The 18,629-nt window shown below is 32.6% G+C and overlaps 1 protein-coding gene across 11 annotated transcripts in view; it reads left to right on the top strand.

Annotated features, from left to right (window-relative positions):
- ENAH (ENAH actin regulator) overlaps window positions 1–17,994 on the top strand; it is a 124,214-nt gene extending 106,220 nt beyond the window's left edge. For 3 of the 11 annotated variants that reach the window (XM_051993389.1, XM_051993391.1, XM_051993394.1), the window contains 10 exons: window positions 1,186–1,995; window positions 4,557–4,864; window positions 5,143–5,288; window positions 5,415–5,472; window positions 6,109–6,157; window positions 7,077–7,143; window positions 10,837–10,899; window positions 14,663–14,741; window positions 16,088–16,145; window positions 16,934–17,994. In XM_051993389.1, coding sequence (XP_051849349.1) covers window positions 1,186–1,995; window positions 4,557–4,864; window positions 5,143–5,288; window positions 5,415–5,472; window positions 6,109–6,157; window positions 7,077–7,143; window positions 10,837–10,899; window positions 14,663–14,741; window positions 16,088–16,145; window positions 16,934–16,971 — 1,676 coding nt within the window. In that variant the 3' untranslated portion in view covers window positions 16,972–17,994. The remainder of the gene's footprint in view (window positions 1–1,185; window positions 1,996–4,556; window positions 4,865–5,142; window positions 5,289–5,414; window positions 5,473–6,108; window positions 6,158–7,076; window positions 7,144–10,836; window positions 10,900–14,662; window positions 14,742–16,087; window positions 16,146–16,933) is intronic. The other 8 variants (XM_051993395.1, XM_051993396.1, XM_051993392.1 and 5 more) reach the window with 5 other exon arrangements.
- Window positions 17,995–18,629: the final 635 nt, after the last annotated feature.

Genomic DNA, 18,629 nt, shown 5'->3' with positions numbered 1-18,629 from the left:
TGTTAATAGACTGGAATAAGCATATAGAAAAGTTTTAGAAAGTTTTAAGTTTGGTGTCCTATTTCAGGTTCCTGATTTTGATATAAAATTATAGCTAGTGTGTTTTGGAAGAATATTTTGGATTAGTTAAGCTGGTTATAAATTCCCAGCCTTTGAAATTGCACTAGAACTTGGGACAAAACTTCTGATATCAGAGCTAAGTATGGTAGAGAAAGTAATTTACTTGATTGTATCATGGTATCTTTGAAAGTTATCTCAATTTTTTAGTGAGAAATAGATTTGCTTTATTAATATATTTTTATTAAAAATAATCTTGTCATATCATTATCCAGAATTGTGGCAGCAATCTCAATTTAAAAGAGAGTGAGAGAGCACGAGTACATGCTAAATACAGGGTATCGCAAAAGTCTTGGCAAATCTCTAAACAGTTGAAGACTTTTGTGGGTACCTTCCCATTCCCCTACCATATATATGTAATAAAAATTCTTAGAATTCATTTTACTATTCATTTCTTCCTGATTAAGAATAATAGCATGTTGAAATGAGTGTATTTTTGAACATTTTCATTATATATGTAATGTGGTTTCACAAAATTAATTTTATAAATTGTAACCTGAGCTTTTGTTAATATTGTCAAATTTGTTGCTGTTAACAATTAGTAGTTCAGAAAACCAAGGAATTATATATAAATAAACAATGAGAAGAAAGTTTCTCTTTGTAGTGCACATTTTTGCTAAATTAATTTTTGTTTATTTGGTTTGAGAAAGCTTTTTTTCCCTTTCTGTCATTTTCCTATTCTTTTAGTAGACTTCATAATGACAGTTAAGTTCAGAAATTTTAGCTCATTAAAAGAGGAAAAGATCTTTAAAAAGGACCCAGCAGATCACTATATGTTGCCATTTAATTTCATTGTTGAGAAATAGAAAACAAAAAAGTTTGTTTCTGCTCTAGATTTCAAAATTACTTTATAAATTAAAATACTGAAAGTTGCTAAAAAGTCAAAGTGCTATTGACAAACTTTTCTAATAATAATTTTCACAAATGCCTAATCCTCTGGTACTAACTATAGTCTACATTTATACATTTTGTTTGAATGCTGGTTTTGTTGCTTCATTAGCTCCCTTTTTCTCTCTCTCTCTCCTTTTTTATCCTGTCTTTTGCTGCTGCTTTCCATCTTCTGTCCAGCTCCATCTTTCGACAACTCCCTGTATAGTGCTCCACTTCCTGAATATTCCAGTTGCCAGCCTCCTTCAGCACCTCCTCCATCATATGCTAAAGTCATCTCAGCTCCAGTGTCAGATGCCACTCCTGATTATGCTGTAGTGACCTCTATACCACCTACTTCCACACCCCCTACACCACCACTGCGACACTCAGCGACACGTTTTGCAACTTCTTTAGGTTCAGCCTTCCACCCTGTTCTGCCCCATTATGCTACAGTTCCTCGTCCTCTCAACAAAAACTCTCGACCTTCTTCTCCTGTGAATGCACCCCCTTCTCAACCTCCAGCTACGAAGCCTTTTGCCTGGTCTGCTTCAAACTTTGCACCCCTCCCTCCATCGCCTCCAGTTATGATTAGCAGCCCTCCAGGCAAAGCTACTGGTCCAAGGCCTGTTCTCCCTGTTTGTGTTTCTAATCCGTTGCCCCAAATGCCTCCGTCACCTACTGCACCCAATGGGCTTCCTGATTCTGTAACATATCCAGCACCTTCACCGTCTACCTCAGGTCCAGCAGCTCCACCTCCGCCACCACCACCTCCAGCACCTCCACTGCCTTCCCTTCCGTCACTGTCCCACTCTGGACCTCAAGCTTCTCCTCCTCCAAGCACCCCTATTGCCTCAACTCCCTCATCCAAGCCTAGTGTTCTCCCTTCTCCCTCTGCAGCTGCCCCTGCCTCTGTTGAGACTTCTCTAAACTCTGTGCTGGGAGACTCCTCTGCTTCTGAGCCAGCCTTGCAGGCAGCCTCTCAGCCGATTGAAACTCCGACCCAGCAGGGTAAGGCTTTCTGTTTTTGCTGCTAATTAACTAATCACTGGATATCAATAACTTTAATAATTGTCTTGAAGGATAAGGAAAATGCCTTTTAAAAATGTTACAACTTGAAGGATTGTTCAAAGAGATTATTTAGTAAACCTCTATCCCTACTACCCCACCTTATCTTACTAGTTTACAGTTGAGCAAACTTGACTTGCTCCAAGACACAAACAAATAAGGGGCAGGCTTGATATTCAGAGGTTGTCATTCCTATCCTGATGTTATTTCTATTGTATTACACTCTAGAAATCTACTGCAATGAACTGGTATAACTAGTAATAATGTTTTATTTAATTATAAGAAGTAAATGTGAATTAAGACATGTTTTTTGCATGTTAGGAATGTGGTACTTACACCTGAATTTTGAAATATCAGATTATTATGAATGGCATCTATTAACTTGAATATTTTTACTACTTCCCAGTTTATGTACATTAAAATACATTTTGGAGGTTTTATATATTACGAAAATAATCTGTAATGTGAACAGGAATGCAGGTTTTTGTGAGGTTTCCATAACTGAGTAAATTCAGACTAGTTATTTCTCTGAAGTGTGACTGTCTCCATCTATATATTTGTGTTTTTATTTATATATGTATATATAAATAATATAATTTATATTTTTAAAGTATTATAAAACTTATTCCTTATAATTTTTATAAGAAAAATTGTGATTATCAGGTCTAGCTTTCATAGATGAGAATATTTTAAATTATGAAGTATATTGAAAAGGCTGACATTCTGACATAGTTGTTCAAGAGCTAATTTCAGAGCCAAGACAGCTGAGTTCACATTTTGCCTCTGATATATCCTAGTAATTTGACATGTTGGATAAGTTATTTTATCTCTCACCCTTCTGGCTACAACCTGTAAAGAAGGTGCTGAAAAGGAGAGGGAGTTTCCTCATTAGTAGTTTCCCTCTGCCAGTGAAATCACAGACCCAGTGGTCTATTTCTGTCCAAATGAAGTATGTTAAATATATTCAAAATGTTCATTTATCTAAATTATAGGTGTAGTAGTAATAGTAGTAAAAGGTGTTCATCTTCATAACCTGAATTTGAAAATGCCTACTAAAAGCAAGCAATTTAGTTGCATTACTATTTTTTGTTTGTGTGTGTCTTACATATATTTGTTTTGTCTAGTTTAGTTTATTCATTGTGTCTTTAAAATACATAGGTAGTGCTATACAGTCAGTCTAATTGGCTAAGAGGGAGAATACATTTACTCTCTAAATAAGATCTACCCTAGACTTATGTAATTTCCACAATATGTTATATATGACCCATGAATTTGTTACATTTCTATTTCTTCTATATATTCTATTTTCATCCCATATAATCTCTTAGAACGAATGAAATGTGCAAATTTATCATTCATTGTAAAACATAACCTGGCAATAATCTTAAAATATACCTTTATATTTATAGAAGGAGCCTTATGCAATCGTGTATCAATGTCACTTTCACCCTGTTCTTACAGACATAGAAAAATCTTTTTAAAAAGTTGCTTTCACTAACCTCTTGATTGTTGATATTTTATATTGGTGTTAAATAACTTTGTGGTTTCAGATGATTCTTAGTGCTCATTTCAGACATTTGGATTATGACTCTGTGAGACAACTTTAATGTTTTATTTGGTTCCAGACAGTTGTATTTTCTTTGCTCTGCTTTTAGTTAGTTTTCTTATAGAACATTGAAAAGAAGCAGGAATTATGTGAGGCCAGATGATACTTTGGGTAGTCAAAATTAATTGCTAGAATTTTCCATATTGTGTTTTAGGTGTACACTATGATTTTTACCATAGTGCATATAGTTAGACTAGAAGGGAGATGGGAAAGTTTTTATCTTTAAAAAAGACTTCAGATAGCAGTCTTTGTTGCTTCTTGCATTAGTGATGTAACAAGTGATCGTTAAAGCACTATGCATCTTACTAAGTCCTCAGTAAATCCTCATTGGCCTGTTTTTTAAAATAAATAGATAGTTGTTTTGGAGTTTGTTCAGAACAAAATAAAAGGTCCTCTGTTATCCTAGAGCCAAAGGTCTCAGTCATGAATTCATTTCCAAGGTTTGAGCCTAAGTCCTCTTGACCATATGGTGGTAAGAATCCTTCTAAAGCAATGGTGTGACAACCCCTGTTTGCCTTACCAAGTAGCTTTAACAGGTCATTTTGGCTATTTGTATAACACTTCTCACACCACTGAAAATAACTGGTATTTTTTTTTTTAACATAATATAGTTTTTCCCAAAAAATTCCCATTCATAAAATATTTATTTAGATAATGTAATTTTTTTGTTTCAATATTATTGAGACTGCTTTTTGTAATAGAAAATTTTGACTATTGATAGGCTTTTCCTAATTATAACATGTTAATATATTATTAAGTAATGTATTAACATATATATAATATGTATGATGATTTAATTTGTATCATTTCGATTTTTATTACATTCTAGAATATTGCAAATAATGTTTCTTATTAACATTCTTACTTATACCCTTTTGTAATGTTTCTTTTTTATTAGGTGTTGTCCTGGGCCCACCTGCTCCTCCTCCCCCTCCACCACTTCCTCCTGGTCCAACCCAGACTCTAGCAGCACTCCCACCTCCGCCAGGTCCACCTCCCCCACCCCCCCTCCCATCTTCTGGGCCACCTCCTCCCCCACCTCCCCCACCCCTTCCTAATCAGGTGCCCCTTCCAGTTCCTTTGCCCCCTCCTGCCCCTCCTCTTCCTGCCTCTGGATTTTCTGTGGCGTATATATCAGAAGACAATCGCCCTTTAACTGGACTTGCAGCTGCAATTGCTGGAGCCAAACTTAGGAAAGTTTCACGGGTAAATGCATCCTCCAAGTTTTTTTCCCTTTATTATCAAATACTGTTATTCAGAAATAATTATGCCAAATCATTGAATTTGTTGTATAAAGAATGATTCTAAGTAGTTCTCAATAAGAGTCCCTGAGGGCTCACTCTTCTTGTTAAACAGTGTCCAGAATCCATTTGATTCTGACTTGCTGCTAAATACTGTTACTTATTCTGTTTTGGAACTAAATTTTGAACAAATGTAACACTCAGAAATTTGTGTTATACCTATATGTATGTATTTTCATTAAGATTGAGGATTCCTCTAGTCCAAGTGGAGGAAGTGCCATTGGAGTAAACTCAACTTCAGCTAAAACAGACACAGGTCGTGGAAATGGACCACTTCCTTTAGGTGGCAGTGGTTTAATGGAAGAAATGAGTGCCCTGCTGGCCAGGAGGTAAGTCAAGAATTTCATTATTTAATGCCAGTGCCCAAAATAGGGAATTTGAAAGTGACATTATTATAATGACTATATTTTTATATTAAGAGATATATGATTTTGTTTGGTTTGGGTTTGTTCTAGAAGAAGAATTGCTGAAAAGGGATCAACAATAGAAACAGAACCAAAAGAGGATAAAACTGTAAGTTGGCAATAAACATGATACACTTTACCTTAATATTTGAAATAGACAAAATATTGTAGTTAAAGGAATCATATTAAAGATAATTTAAATGTCAGAAATGGATTTTACCAAATTTTTAATATGTTGATATTGTTTAAAATGTTACATACTATTTCTCGTTAAATTTGTAACAAAGTGAATTGTCAGGTATCTGGTATTAATTGGTAGTATGACATAAAAATACAAGCTTGAGAGTCTGAAAAGTTGAGTTTGACCACTGGTTTGCAGTGGTAAGCAAGTAAATTTGACTTCCTCTGCTTCGGTTTCTTTATACTGTGAGGTGCGATGAACTTAGATGACATTAGAGATTGCTTTCAGTCTTAATATTTTGTGACTGGGAGCTTAAAACTACTTCATTTTTACTTGTTGTGTTTGACTTTGCTACTATTGGACTCAGAAAATTAGATCAAACCAAACCCATGAGAACACATGGGAAGAGAAGAAAAAGAATGCACAAATGGTCCTAAGAGATAATACGGTTGAATTAAAATAAAGGAAAGAAGCGATGAAAAGAGACAAGTGAGAAGAGGATAAAGTATAAAACTGTGTTCTCAGTAGAATTGACAAGTGATATATACTTTCTGTTTTATTCAGGAAGATGCAGAACCTTCAGCTTCTAAGACCTCTTCAACAAGCACACCTGGTAAGTGACAATTAATATCCTGATATCTTTCTTTATGTCCTTGAAATCATGTGTAGTTGACATGTTGACTGGTTGAGTGTGGGACAAAGTAACAAAGATTTCCAAATGAAAATATCCTCAAAAGGAAAAGAAAGTTGTGATTTACATTTGTTCACTTGACTACAAATAGAAACTGTAGAGATAACTGTAGAACTTGAAACTAAAATTTCACCTTAGGAGGGATTTTCATTTCCTTGTCATCTACTAGATTTCAGCAAAGTACTTAATAAGAATTGACTTGTAAATATTAGTCTGAATATTTAAAGTTTGGATTGAAGATTGGCCTTTTAACATTTCTTCCAATTCAGCATTCTCTCTTTCCCACTTATGCAGAGGCTACTTATATTTCAAGACCTCACAGAAGTTTTACCTTCCATGTAGCATTCTGCAAATATCCCAATTCAATGGTCTCAGATTCAAAATTGTCTATTTTGTCAAAATTGTCTTAAGTAAGCACTCATCCATTTATGCTACTATCTAAATCTTTATTGAATAAAATTTCAACAAGTTCCTTACAGAACTGTATTTACAGCAGTGTTTTGGGATCTCTACTCTTGGCCAAAGTATTCTATGTCTCTAATATCTCACTTATCTTGCTCTTCCCAAAAGGGAAGTCATTGGTAGCATAAAATATATCTCACTTATCCTGCACCCATTGTTACAATTTATTCTGAGTTTTAGTCTTAAATGGCAACAGCAAAATAATAGGGTCATAGGATGTAGAGCTACAGGAACCTTTAGAAAAGATCTCTTAAATGCTTCAAAATGGAAATCTTGCCTTTTTGAAACATGATGGTTTAATTTTTTTTGCATAAATATTTTAAGTATTTTGTTTTTTAAATTTTAAAATATTTATGAAAACGTGTCTTTCCTTTTAAAGAACCAACAAGAAAACCATGGGAAAGAACGAATACAATGAATGGCAGCAAGTCACCTGTTATCTCCAGGTACCATTTTGCATTAATAACAGTTTTAAAATGCCATGTCATACTGTCTGAGAAATTTTAGAAGTAGTTTTGTGAAAATTTCAGTTTAAAACATGAAAGCCTTTAAAATAGATTTTAGAGATGTGGATAAAGAGAGGAAAGCAATAAGTTGATATAGCAGAAGTTAGTGTATTGCTTCATCATTTAAACCATATTAATGCCTATTTTCATTATCTCTTCTCCACCCCCCACTCCCCACCCCCATTCAAAAATGGACATTTTTGGTGGGATTATTAATTGTAGCATATCGCAGCTTTCATGTTGAAAAAATGAAATTCCTTTGGCTACAATAGAGTTCTAGTCATATTACCTCTGTCAGAAAACAGAATTCCTTGGGAAAAACTGTTCTTTACAAAGTACTTTACTATGGTCTTTTTGCAAGGAAAGCCTTGAGCTTTTTGCCAAATTTTACTCCAAGTTAGACATACCTGACTTCTGAATCTAGAAATCTAGCATATTGGAAAGTATAAGATGGATATCTTAAAATCTTCATTAATCTGGCATGTGCTAAATCCATTTTTTTATTTGGTTTTTTGAGTGGTTTCTTTTGCAAGAGGTAGATTGGTGTTGTCTGACACAATTATTGTAGTTCCCAAAAACCTCACATTTTTTAATTGTGAGTAAAATGTTTTTGCCCATTTTTTTTTCTAAGTCTCTGTAACATATTTAACCAGCATACTCATATTTGTATGACTTTCAGATGGTATCCTTATTTTGTCCCATATCACATAGGAAGTCTTGCTGTTAACACAGTCTTTTTGGTAGACCAATCTTTTAGTACATTTCTGAGATATTATAGGGTGCTTTCTACATTTAATAAAAGACTAGCTGTTAATAACATTCCTAATCAGTGATAAAAACTGTTCCATTTATTTTCCATTCCATTCCGTTCCATTTATAAGGCCAATGGGATTATCTTGATTTCAAAAAAAAATGGAAGTGATTTTTTTAAAAAGACAATGCCAAAAAACTATCATTTGTCAGAGTGTATCCTCATTGGTTTTGCAAATATGGTCATTGTATTTTTGAGATCTGAGTTGCCAGATAGTCTGCTAGAGAATGAGCTGACCAAAATGAGTAGAGGATTGACTTCTGAGGATTTATCTCATGTGGTGAAGGCCTGTTCCCAACTGTTGGACTGGAAGTTTCCATGTAGCCCATCTTTCTGATTTTCATAGATAGTATAGGGCCTTGTGTTTTTTCCCCAGGAATCTTAATTATTTCTGTGTAATTCTTTGTGAAGTGCTAGGCATTGAAAAATGCCATTCTCATCTCTGTGAATAGCATAATTAGCAAAGGAAATTATATTTTTATACATTTCTGAGAGCATTTAGGCTGGGTTTTTTTTTTTTTAAATTCTTGATAGATGCTTTAAAAATTTGCCATTTAGAGAAGTGTTCTTATTAAGTTTTTTTTCATTAATGTATTAACATGTGAGACTTAATCCTGGAATGAAATTTAGCTGTGGATAAATATATGCAATTGTGCATTCATGTGTATATCATGCTAGAAGTTTAAAAGTGGTATAGATTTTTAAAAAATGCTGATGGTTTTCTTGCTACTAATGTAATAAAAACTTATGTTTTCTCACAGAACCCATGAGGTAATGTAGTAATTTTTAGCCTCATTTTACAGATTAAGACACTTCTAGGGTCCTTGTCACTAGAATCACAGGACTATTGTTGGTATTTTGGTTTTTTTCAATTGTAGAAATGTCCTATTAGGTAACATATTTAATTAAAAGGTATTTTAGGCTATTAGTAGCTTTGGGACACTCTTTTTTCTTTTTCTTAAATTTTCCTTTAGAAAATCCAGATTTTCTTTTATCTGGCATAATGGAAGAATGTGTTACATTTGGGAGTCAGGAGAAGCCTAAGTTCAGATTCTTTCTCTGGCTATAGGGCAGTCAGTCACTTTTAGGATAGTCTGCTAGCTTATATTTTTTCCTAACCTCTAATATACATATAATACAGTAGTAGAAGGGATGGGACAAAGTGAATCAAGTTCTAAAATCAGCATATATGATTAGTCAAAATTGCCTTTGAAACGACTTTGAATCACCCATAAAATATAGAACAATTTCTTTAAAGCTACCACTGGAAAGAGGTTTGGATTTTTTAATAAGTTATTATGTATGGGATTTTTTAATAAGTTATTATGTATGTAGAGGAATCCAAGGTCATTGCTATGGAAATAATTAAATGTGAATTGGGGGGGGGGGGCACTATTTCTCACCAAGCAATCAGGCAACAGGCTAGAAGCAGGACTTCTTATAGATTGAGGAATGGCATACAGAAATTTGATTCTTTTTAATGATGCTAACACTGCCTCATAATTATTTCTTCTTTAGGAATATATATATAGTAAGGCTTTTTAGTTGTCCAGAGTTGTTAAGAAGTCCAGCTACAGCCTCTTCTCTTAGTAGTACCATCATTCTGAAAGGACTTTCCATAGCCGTGATGAAAAGAGGGATATAGAGTAGCCTTCTTAAATTTGTCCTACACACCCCCACCTCTACCCCTAAGCCAGCTGTACAGATGTATATAATAAGTATACAGTCAAACAATTTCTGATAATAAATCATAATTTTGCAAACCTCACTTTCAATTTAAGAAGCTTTGGTCTAGAGTCCCCCCACACAGCAAAGTACACTGGGAATAAAACAGAAGAACTGAGAGTGACTAAAGGTTCAACTGACAGCTTTCACATTTCTGGAGCAGATGTTCATTGAGTAGATTGATTCCTTAGACTACTGTTGCTTCTCTCTCCCCCAGCCATTACTCTCCCTACCTGCCTTCCATTTTCCCTCTCCCCCTCCCCCCCAATTCTCTTTTCCTTTCCCAAAAGTAATTCATACATATATGTTGCTGTTCCATTACCCTTTATTTCTGAGGATCGATTGAAATAATGTAAGTAAGATGCTGTGTAAACCTGAAAGAATCATATGAGTATTGGAATAGTTCTTTATAATTGCATCTCATCTTTCTGAAATATAGGGAATAGTGACTGTGGGATGTGACTGTGTGTGTGTAAGATGATTTAAAGTAGTACCTAAGTCAAAGTGTCAATCAACAGTTGAAGGGAAAAAGTGTTTTAGAATAAAACTACTTTTACTTTGTTGACTTGAATTTAAGGTCCCTAAAACAACTTATAGATTCTTTGATGCATTGTTGTTCGCTTGATTTTTCTCAAGTGTTTACTTAGTAATCTGTTTGAAATGTGATGAAAATGGGACCTGTACCTTTTGTTACAGATAATTTTGCATCATTGAATTCATGTTTAAAAGATTCTTGACTGGGACTTTAAAATATAGAGCTTTGTACTTATTTGAAAAGGTGTATCCATAAACAGCTTTTATTTTGGTTGATCTGTGATGGTGTCAGACTGCTTTCTTATGGCAGTGAGCCATAAAAGTAATCTGCACATCAAGATTTTTTTACATTAGAGACGAAAAGTAAGTAGAATTTCTTCAATGTTTATAAAAAATTTTTTTAATGTCCTGATTTTTGTTCAAAGGCTTTATTTATTGCCTTCTGTTACTCTTTACTTTATTTGTTAACTTGCAGAAAGCAAGACCAGTAAAACAGTACCGTTAAAAAAAACTTTTAAAACATACTATTGTATACCCTTTTAAATGGTTTTTCCCCTTCATAGACGGGATTCTCCAAGGAAAAATCAGATTGTTTTTGACAACAGGTCCTATGATTCATTACACAGGTATCATCCTGCTGTGACTTTGTGATTTGAGCCCTTTTAATAACATATATTCAGGATAGGGCTGAGCTTTTTTTACATGGATTGGTAATCACCACAACAAAAAATTTTTTTAATGACAATTTTTTTACTTGGTAAAATTCATTTCTATAATAGTTCAAAAGCTTAATTGAAAACTTTTGCTGTTATTACTTCTTTTCTAGTCACTTAGCTGGTAAATAAGCTGATGTGTACTATGTTGTGATAATATTTTCATCATAGGTGTACTAGTGATCATCTGTGTTCATACTTCAGAGAATTATTGAAAAGTGTATGTTTTGGCCCACTAACTTTCAATTTGAAGACAAGACTTGAGTTTGAAAACAAGAGAATCACAGTATAGGAATTTAAGAGAACCAAAGCCTAGCCTTTCTTTTAAATGTAAGGAAAACCTTACATTTGCCTTCCATAAAGTGTTGTCACTAGGATACATATCTAAAGCTGTTCTTTTTATGATTTATAAAATTTATTTTATATGAGAAATAAAACTAGAAATCTCATGAGAACTATCAACATTAAATAAACTTTGTATTATTGAGAAATGCATTATTGTATTTGTAAAATAACTTTGAAGGATGAATATAGGGCAATATTTCACACATTTGCATTTTGATGAGAATCTCAATTTTGGAGTTGCTTAGTGGTAAATAGTATCTTAATTTAGCAATTAACATTATGTATTAAAATTAGAATTAGCATATTTTTTTGACCCATTTAAAATAATAGACTAATGTTCATCTAAAGTTTTGCCTTTTGGTCATGAATTTGATCCTGCCCACAAAGATCGTTGAGCTTTCAAAGATAGCTTTATCTCTCTCTTTTATTTTAACTGATTTGTAGTGTAAATAGTGTAGATATCTTGCCACATCTTTTCCTTTCCCACAAAATGGGAACAGTCCCTGAAGCCAAATAATTATTTTTCCTTGTTCTTATGCTAGTGAAGGTAGGAATCCAGTAGATTTTTGTTGTTGTTGTTGTTTAAAATATTTACAATAGCTGTTGAGATTTGTGAAACCATTTTGTGATAGTAGGTGACAGTTAAGATGTTCTTAATCAAATTCACACATTTTGTGATAGTTAAATGATTTTCCAGTGATTTTTGGTAATAACACCTGTGGTAGTATTTTTTCTTATTAAACAATATGTTTTAATTTATAATTTCTGAACTTAATTTTGATAAAATCTAATTTGTTAGCTTCAAATGGAATTTTAAATAAGCATAATAAAGTGACATTTAACATAGTCATTGTTAAGTAAATAAACATTCACTACATTTTTTGCTAGCCCATTTCCCTAAAAAAATTGTTTGATACTTTGTTTGAAGTATTTTTTCCAAAAAGTGGTGATTACTTCTTTCCTTCAGTATGAAAAGTTCCCCCCTTTATTAGCTAATTATCCTGGTGGTGCTGGTGGTGGATTGCATGTTAGCATGAGTTAAGTCTTTTAAAACTGCATGTTTCAACCATAATTTACGATGTAACAATATAATTGGTTTGTTGTTAAATAAAGCTATAGCCTATTTTATACTCCTTATTACACCAGGATGTTGTCTTGTTTGATGGTTGATTCAGGTATTAATTTTAGAAGTCAGGTGAGAAAAAATGATGAGCTCAACTTAGTAGATAAAATATATATTACAAACACGAATAAGAGAATTAAAAAAAATACAACTAATGCTTAATTATTTTGTACTAATTATACACAATAGCAGAGGTGAATGAATTCTCACATATTTATGTTATAGTATTTACCATCCAGTGACAGCCTAGTAAATATTTAGTGGTATGGTAAATAGAGTATTCAATTTGGATTTGGAACACTTAGTGTCCAATCCCAGCTCTGCCACTCACTACCTTTGTGACTTTGATAAGTCACATAAGTACACTGGAGTTTCCTCTATTTTTTCAACTGTAAAATGAGGGGTTGGGATTAGATGTTTTTCCAAATCTCATTGTTATGAGTCTTTTTGCTTGTGGCACAAATATTGGAAATAGCAAAACTAAGCTTCTCATCAGAAAGAGCAACATTTTCTCATCCAAAAGAATAGGACTTCTTTCTTCTCCATTTCATTTCAGCCTGTGTTGGTAGGTATGTAAAGGAGCAGAATTTTGCTGATTTGATGTCATACAATTGTAAACTTAAAAAAAAATCATTTAATTACACTAAAAGATTCAGAACTTAATAATACTCTATAAAAACTATTTTGCTGAATAGCTGATTTAGCTATTGAATAGATCTTATAGTTTTTAACATCATTTAATGCCTTGTTAAATTAAAAGTGTATAGCTTGTCTTTTTACTTCAATTTGTTTTTCATATGTGGAACTCCTCTTGTTAATTACTTTTTAAACTTTTAAATAGATGCTACCATCTACAATTGAATTTTATATTGAAGGTTTTATTTTCTTGCCAGATTTGGAAAGAGAGGCAAAGTAATATGTTATAGAGTAGTTTGGCCTAAAATGTACCTAATTGCCAGAAGTCTATGTATTGGTCAATAGATTCTATACTTTAAACAAAATAAAGTGTTAACACAGTGAGATGAGAGGGCCAGCCATATCTTTTTTTTTTTTTTAACAAAATATTTTAAAGTGAATATTTTTTTAAGAGTGATTACTTGTAGAGTGGTTAACCTCAAAAAGCCAGAAATGTTTCTAAAATGTTTTTTTTTTTTCCGGTATCCCAGAGTTAAAGTGCAATTCAAGTAATATCTGCACCATGCACAAAGGTTATTAATTTACGAGGACTCATTGTTAAGAAAATGATACTTTATTTTCAAATATGGTTTATTGTAACAAAAATGCAGTTTCATAAGCTTATTTTGTTGATCTTCCCCTGAAGTCCTAGTCTGGTGTTTCACTGTGACATGGCAGTAACTCTAGGTTTTCAGACTATGCCAGTGAATCACAAGTTCTGTAGAGTTTGCCAAACTGGAGAGGCTTCAGCTATGTGCTGTTGTGAGGTGATGGGCTATTATCCCGAGATCAGACTAGTTAAGTACAAAAAATCTTGTCACTGAAACAGTCCCCACCAGGTGATGAACACTGGAATCACATTGGAACGAGTCCACGAAAGTAGGGAGGGAAAGTTTATCAGCTTTGATGTAACAAACATTTACATCATTGATTTTGTTAATTATTAAAAAACTGTTTTAACAGGTGAGTTTCCCCAAAAATTTTTGTGTGGAAGAAGTTGGATAATTAGCCCCAAATATATCTTTTCTTCTCAAAATCCAACCTTTAGTTTTGTCAGTACTTTTTTTGAGTCAAATCAGTAAGCATTTATTTTGAAAACTATCTTTTAATGTTCCTAATAAATTTTTTGAATTACTCTTGTTGGGAGAAAAATGTTAGATTCTAAGTCAGGCCACACATACTTGACAGAAAAGAAAATAAAGAGTCTGTGTGGGCCGCCCTTTTGATTTAAATGTCTCTGTTAGGGATATTTGTCTTGCTAGCATGCTGTACATTTTTTTCCTTATTGTATTCTGAAAGAACTATTTTCCACTCTTCTTTTCCCTTCTATGTCTGTTATTTTCTTGTCCATTAGCAAATAACAGGTACTCCTGAGAGGAAAAAAAAAAAAAGAGGAAAACACTTGGAAAAAAAAAGTTTCCTTATTTTTAGTGGTTTAAATTTAATGTTTAGTTTTAAATAATTCATTTGTTAACTATTTAAAGTTTAAGCAAAATTCACTTTTTGTTTTTTCCCCAAATTTCCTTTCTGTAGACCAAAATCAACGCCATCTGCGCAACCCAGTGCCAATGGAGTGCAGTCAGAAGGGCTAGACTATGACAGATTGAAGCAGGTATAATGTATTTACTAGCAGTTATTCATAATTTGCATCTGTTTCTATTTCTCATTTCAATTATACTTTAGAGTAGCTTTCAGAGTAATCTCATGTAAATGTGAAAATAAAGTTAATTCTGATGTTCAGTTAAGCAATGAAATAACTTTGTGAATTAGATTTTCATATTCATATATTAATAGATATTCATATGATTAAAAGGTTTTCAACATTTCTCTTTTACTGTTGTTTTAATAGGGCAGCATCATTGTTAAAATAAGTGAAATACCCTTTTTGAGCAAATGAAATTATTTATCTTTTTTAACCAAAAAGTTTTATATTTTGTGAAGATTAATAAAAATTTCATTCATGCATTTAATGAATCTTCAGGGAAAAAATCAACAACTATTTTAACTTAAACAGAAAGCAAAATTTTTTTTTAAATGCAGATATAATGTGGTTTTAATAGCAAACATAATAGGAATTATCAAAGGGTTGGATGTATAGATAATATTGAGAATGAGGTTATTTAATTTTTTGCAGTATATTTGTTTTTCAAAATTTTGTAAATTGATAGTTTTTTCTTCTTGAATTCCAATTTTGCCTCAATCTAAATTACCTTATTTTTGATATGATTTTTATTTCCTCATTTTTTTGGATCTAGAATTTTAAAGAAAATTTAGCTATGCATGTTTTCATTTACCTATTTCTATATTTTGTAATAAATTTAAATAAAATTAAATGTCTTGGGGAAGTTTTTTAAGGCAGTCTGGTAGAGAATCATTTTGTTAAGGTAATAATAATTTTCTATAGTCAAGGCTCTTGGATTTTCTTAATTTCAATATATAGAGTGTCCCCAAGGTCTTAAAATTGCATTAAGATTTTTAAGGCACCCAATATGATGATCTCTTAATCTTTGGTGATGATGGAGTGGAGTCATTAGTTTAAACATTTCTAGTTGGCTTTGAGGAAACTGCTTTTGTTATTGGTTGTTTGATGAAGGTTGAAGATGGTTCCTTTCAGCTTTAATGCTGTGAATATTTCTAACTAAAGAATATTCTTAAGATCTAACTGTTCAACTATTCTGCCTTGTTTTTCTACTTGGCTCTTTTCTCCTTCCTATCTTCTTCCTTCCATTAATTCAAATGCAATAAACTAAACCAAGGAAAACCTGGACTCCCCAGAAATCTGCTGATTCATACCTTTTGGGGGGTTGGGAAACAATTGTTTTAATTTAAATATAATTTCTTTTACTTCTTGCTATGTTCCAATAAAGAAAGACATTTTGAGGTTAATTATTTTCTCAAAGAATCTGTGGCTATGATTTATTTTCCTCTTTTTCATTTTCTATTTTCTGCTTATTTTAGGATATATTAGATGAAATGAGAAAAGAATTAACAAAACTAAAAGAAGAGCTCATTGATGGTGAGTTTTCTAAATATGTATACTGCTTAAGAAATTAAAAGGAAACAATTTTTTAAATATAAATGAATAATTGTATAATCATTTAAATACTGCTTGAGAACTAAAATTGCTTTTGAATTAAATTTAGGTCCTCATCATCTCTAGGCTTAGGTTAAGCTTGGGAGCAGAGATTTATGTCCCAAAAAGAGGGACTTTCTGTTTTGAAAGTATGGGAAATTTATACAGTAGTGATTTCTAATCTTGTAGGATTTCAATCATAGTAAAATGAAAATCAAAGGACTAAAATCTTCTCAAAAGATGATGCCTTTCTTTATTGGTCCTTTTAAATAAAACTTCCACATTTGTTTTTCATCAGCATGCTTACACAAAAATTAAATTAATTGTAGAATTTTTAGTTTGAAATGAAATATGTGCAGACAGTATGTATTGGAGGTAAAATTTGAATCCAGGTCTTCCTGGCATCTGTGAAGAGTCTAGCAAATGTAAAATGTCTCCATAAGATAAGTTACTTGTCCTTAGGTTCTGCTGAGGGCCTTGAGAGTACCATAGTGTTTGTCTGCAAAAGTGGTGGATCACTTTCTTATTACTGTAAATAAGTGTTTATTCCATTATAAAAAATGAAATGAAATCATGCATATTCTCTATCTGGAAACTTAATCATCTTTTTATTATCTATCCTTTTTATAAACTGGCTTAATATCAATTAGTCATTATCTGTAGTTGTAAAAATCATCATTTGATCTAGGATAGTAACTAATGGTTTCTTTTTTCCCCCCTTTTCTAAACAGCAATCAGACAGGAACTCAACAAATCAAATACTGCATAAAAAAAAAAAAAAAAAAAAGTAAAACTAAGGCGATAGACTTTGACCGGAAAACATCAAGTAACTACATTTTGTGGGCTGTTAGAAGAAAATGGAAGAAAAAAAAACACTTGGAATGAGGGAAAAATCATCATATTATAAAAGCTGTCACACATCTACGATGACCTGCTATTTCCCTCCCAGTTTGCTGCTTTTTTCTGACCTTTACAAACAGGATGGAAAAGAGTCTTAAGAATTACTGTAATGATTATGCAGAAAATCCACCTGTCAGGCAAGATCACAGTGCATTGAAATATTCTCATGTCAAGATAAAATTGCACATTTTTTTTTCTTCAGAATTCATTGTTAAAACAAAGAAGAGAAAAGTTCAAGAAGGCTTTTCAGAGAGGTTTTCAGTGTTAATGAAGGATTTAGCAAGTTATTTTGTTGTACTGCAAATGTTTCTCAGGTTTTGTCTTCCTATCACATTTGATATTCCATGAATTATTACATATATTGGTTCAGATCATAAAACATGGAACAAATGGAAATGTGTGTGTTGATGGAAAGTGATTATTTGTAAGAAAGTGACCTAACTATGGCTTGTACAGATTGGAATTCTGGAACGATAGGAAGCCTCTCTAGTTAGCCTTCATCCAGTTTTGTAGATTAAAAACAAAAAGTACAGTTAAAAATTCAAAAATGTAGATGCCTTCCTAAATTGTTACAATGCTTTACCAAATCTACATGATACAATCAGTGGTCAGCTATGTTATGGATTTAAGTAGGTTTCCAGGCTTTTTTTTTTTTTTTTTTTTTTAAGATTTAAGCATGTGGACATGTAACAACTAACACAAAATTTGTTTTTTCTTTTTTTATTACAAAAATCAGTACACATCACAAGTATTTAGTAGCCTTTCCAAGCCCAGCCCCAAGGGGAAAAACTATTTGTGGGAGGAAAGGGGGGAATTTTATTTTTCAGTTAAAATTAATTAAATATTTTTCTGCAATATATTTTTCTCATAAAATTTTGTGCATGAATAATAATGAGGAATATTTTGTGAATTCAATGAGTAACCATGTTAATAGAACCAGGTACTTAATTTTTCTTTAAAGTTACTTGTATCTTAGGTAACTTAATGGGTCTGGGTTTCACATTATGTAATTGGTCTGTGGAACTCAAAAAGTTGGATCACTGAATTTAGGAATCTTTACATCCATGTCCCTGCAACAGAATACAAATGTCCAGGTTATATATATATATATATATATTCCTGGCTTTCTCTTCAAGGCTACTTTTGAAATTTGCTTTGCTAAATTAACAAGCAAAAGAATTATATTAGGTTCACAAAAGTACTGGGAATATAGAAAGTAGTGAAAAATTACACATCATTTTCCTTAGGAAATGAAGTGAGATTTTGCTGCTGGAAGGAAGAAACAATTCTGTGTGTGTGTGTGTGTGTGTGTGTGTGTGTGTGTGTGTGTGTGTATGCGCGCGTGTGTGCGTGTGTGCGTGTGTGTGCGTGTGTGTGTGTGTGTGTGTGTGTGTGTGTGTGTGTGTGTGTGTGTATGTGTGTATAAAATCCCCCTTCTCTCTTACCTTTTTCTTTTGAAGTGGTAAAATTAAGTGGGAAAAAGATTCATATGAGTTGCTATCAGTATAGTTCTAAATCAAATTCCAC

This window comes from Antechinus flavipes, chromosome 4, assembly GCF_016432865.1.
Source record: "Antechinus flavipes isolate AdamAnt ecotype Samford, QLD, Australia chromosome 4, AdamAnt_v2, whole genome shotgun sequence".
NCBI classification, from domain to species: domain Eukaryota; kingdom Metazoa; phylum Chordata; class Mammalia; order Dasyuromorphia; family Dasyuridae; genus Antechinus; species Antechinus flavipes.
Note: the sequence above shows the minus strand (reverse complement) of the source record. Positions and strands in the feature narration are given on the sequence as shown.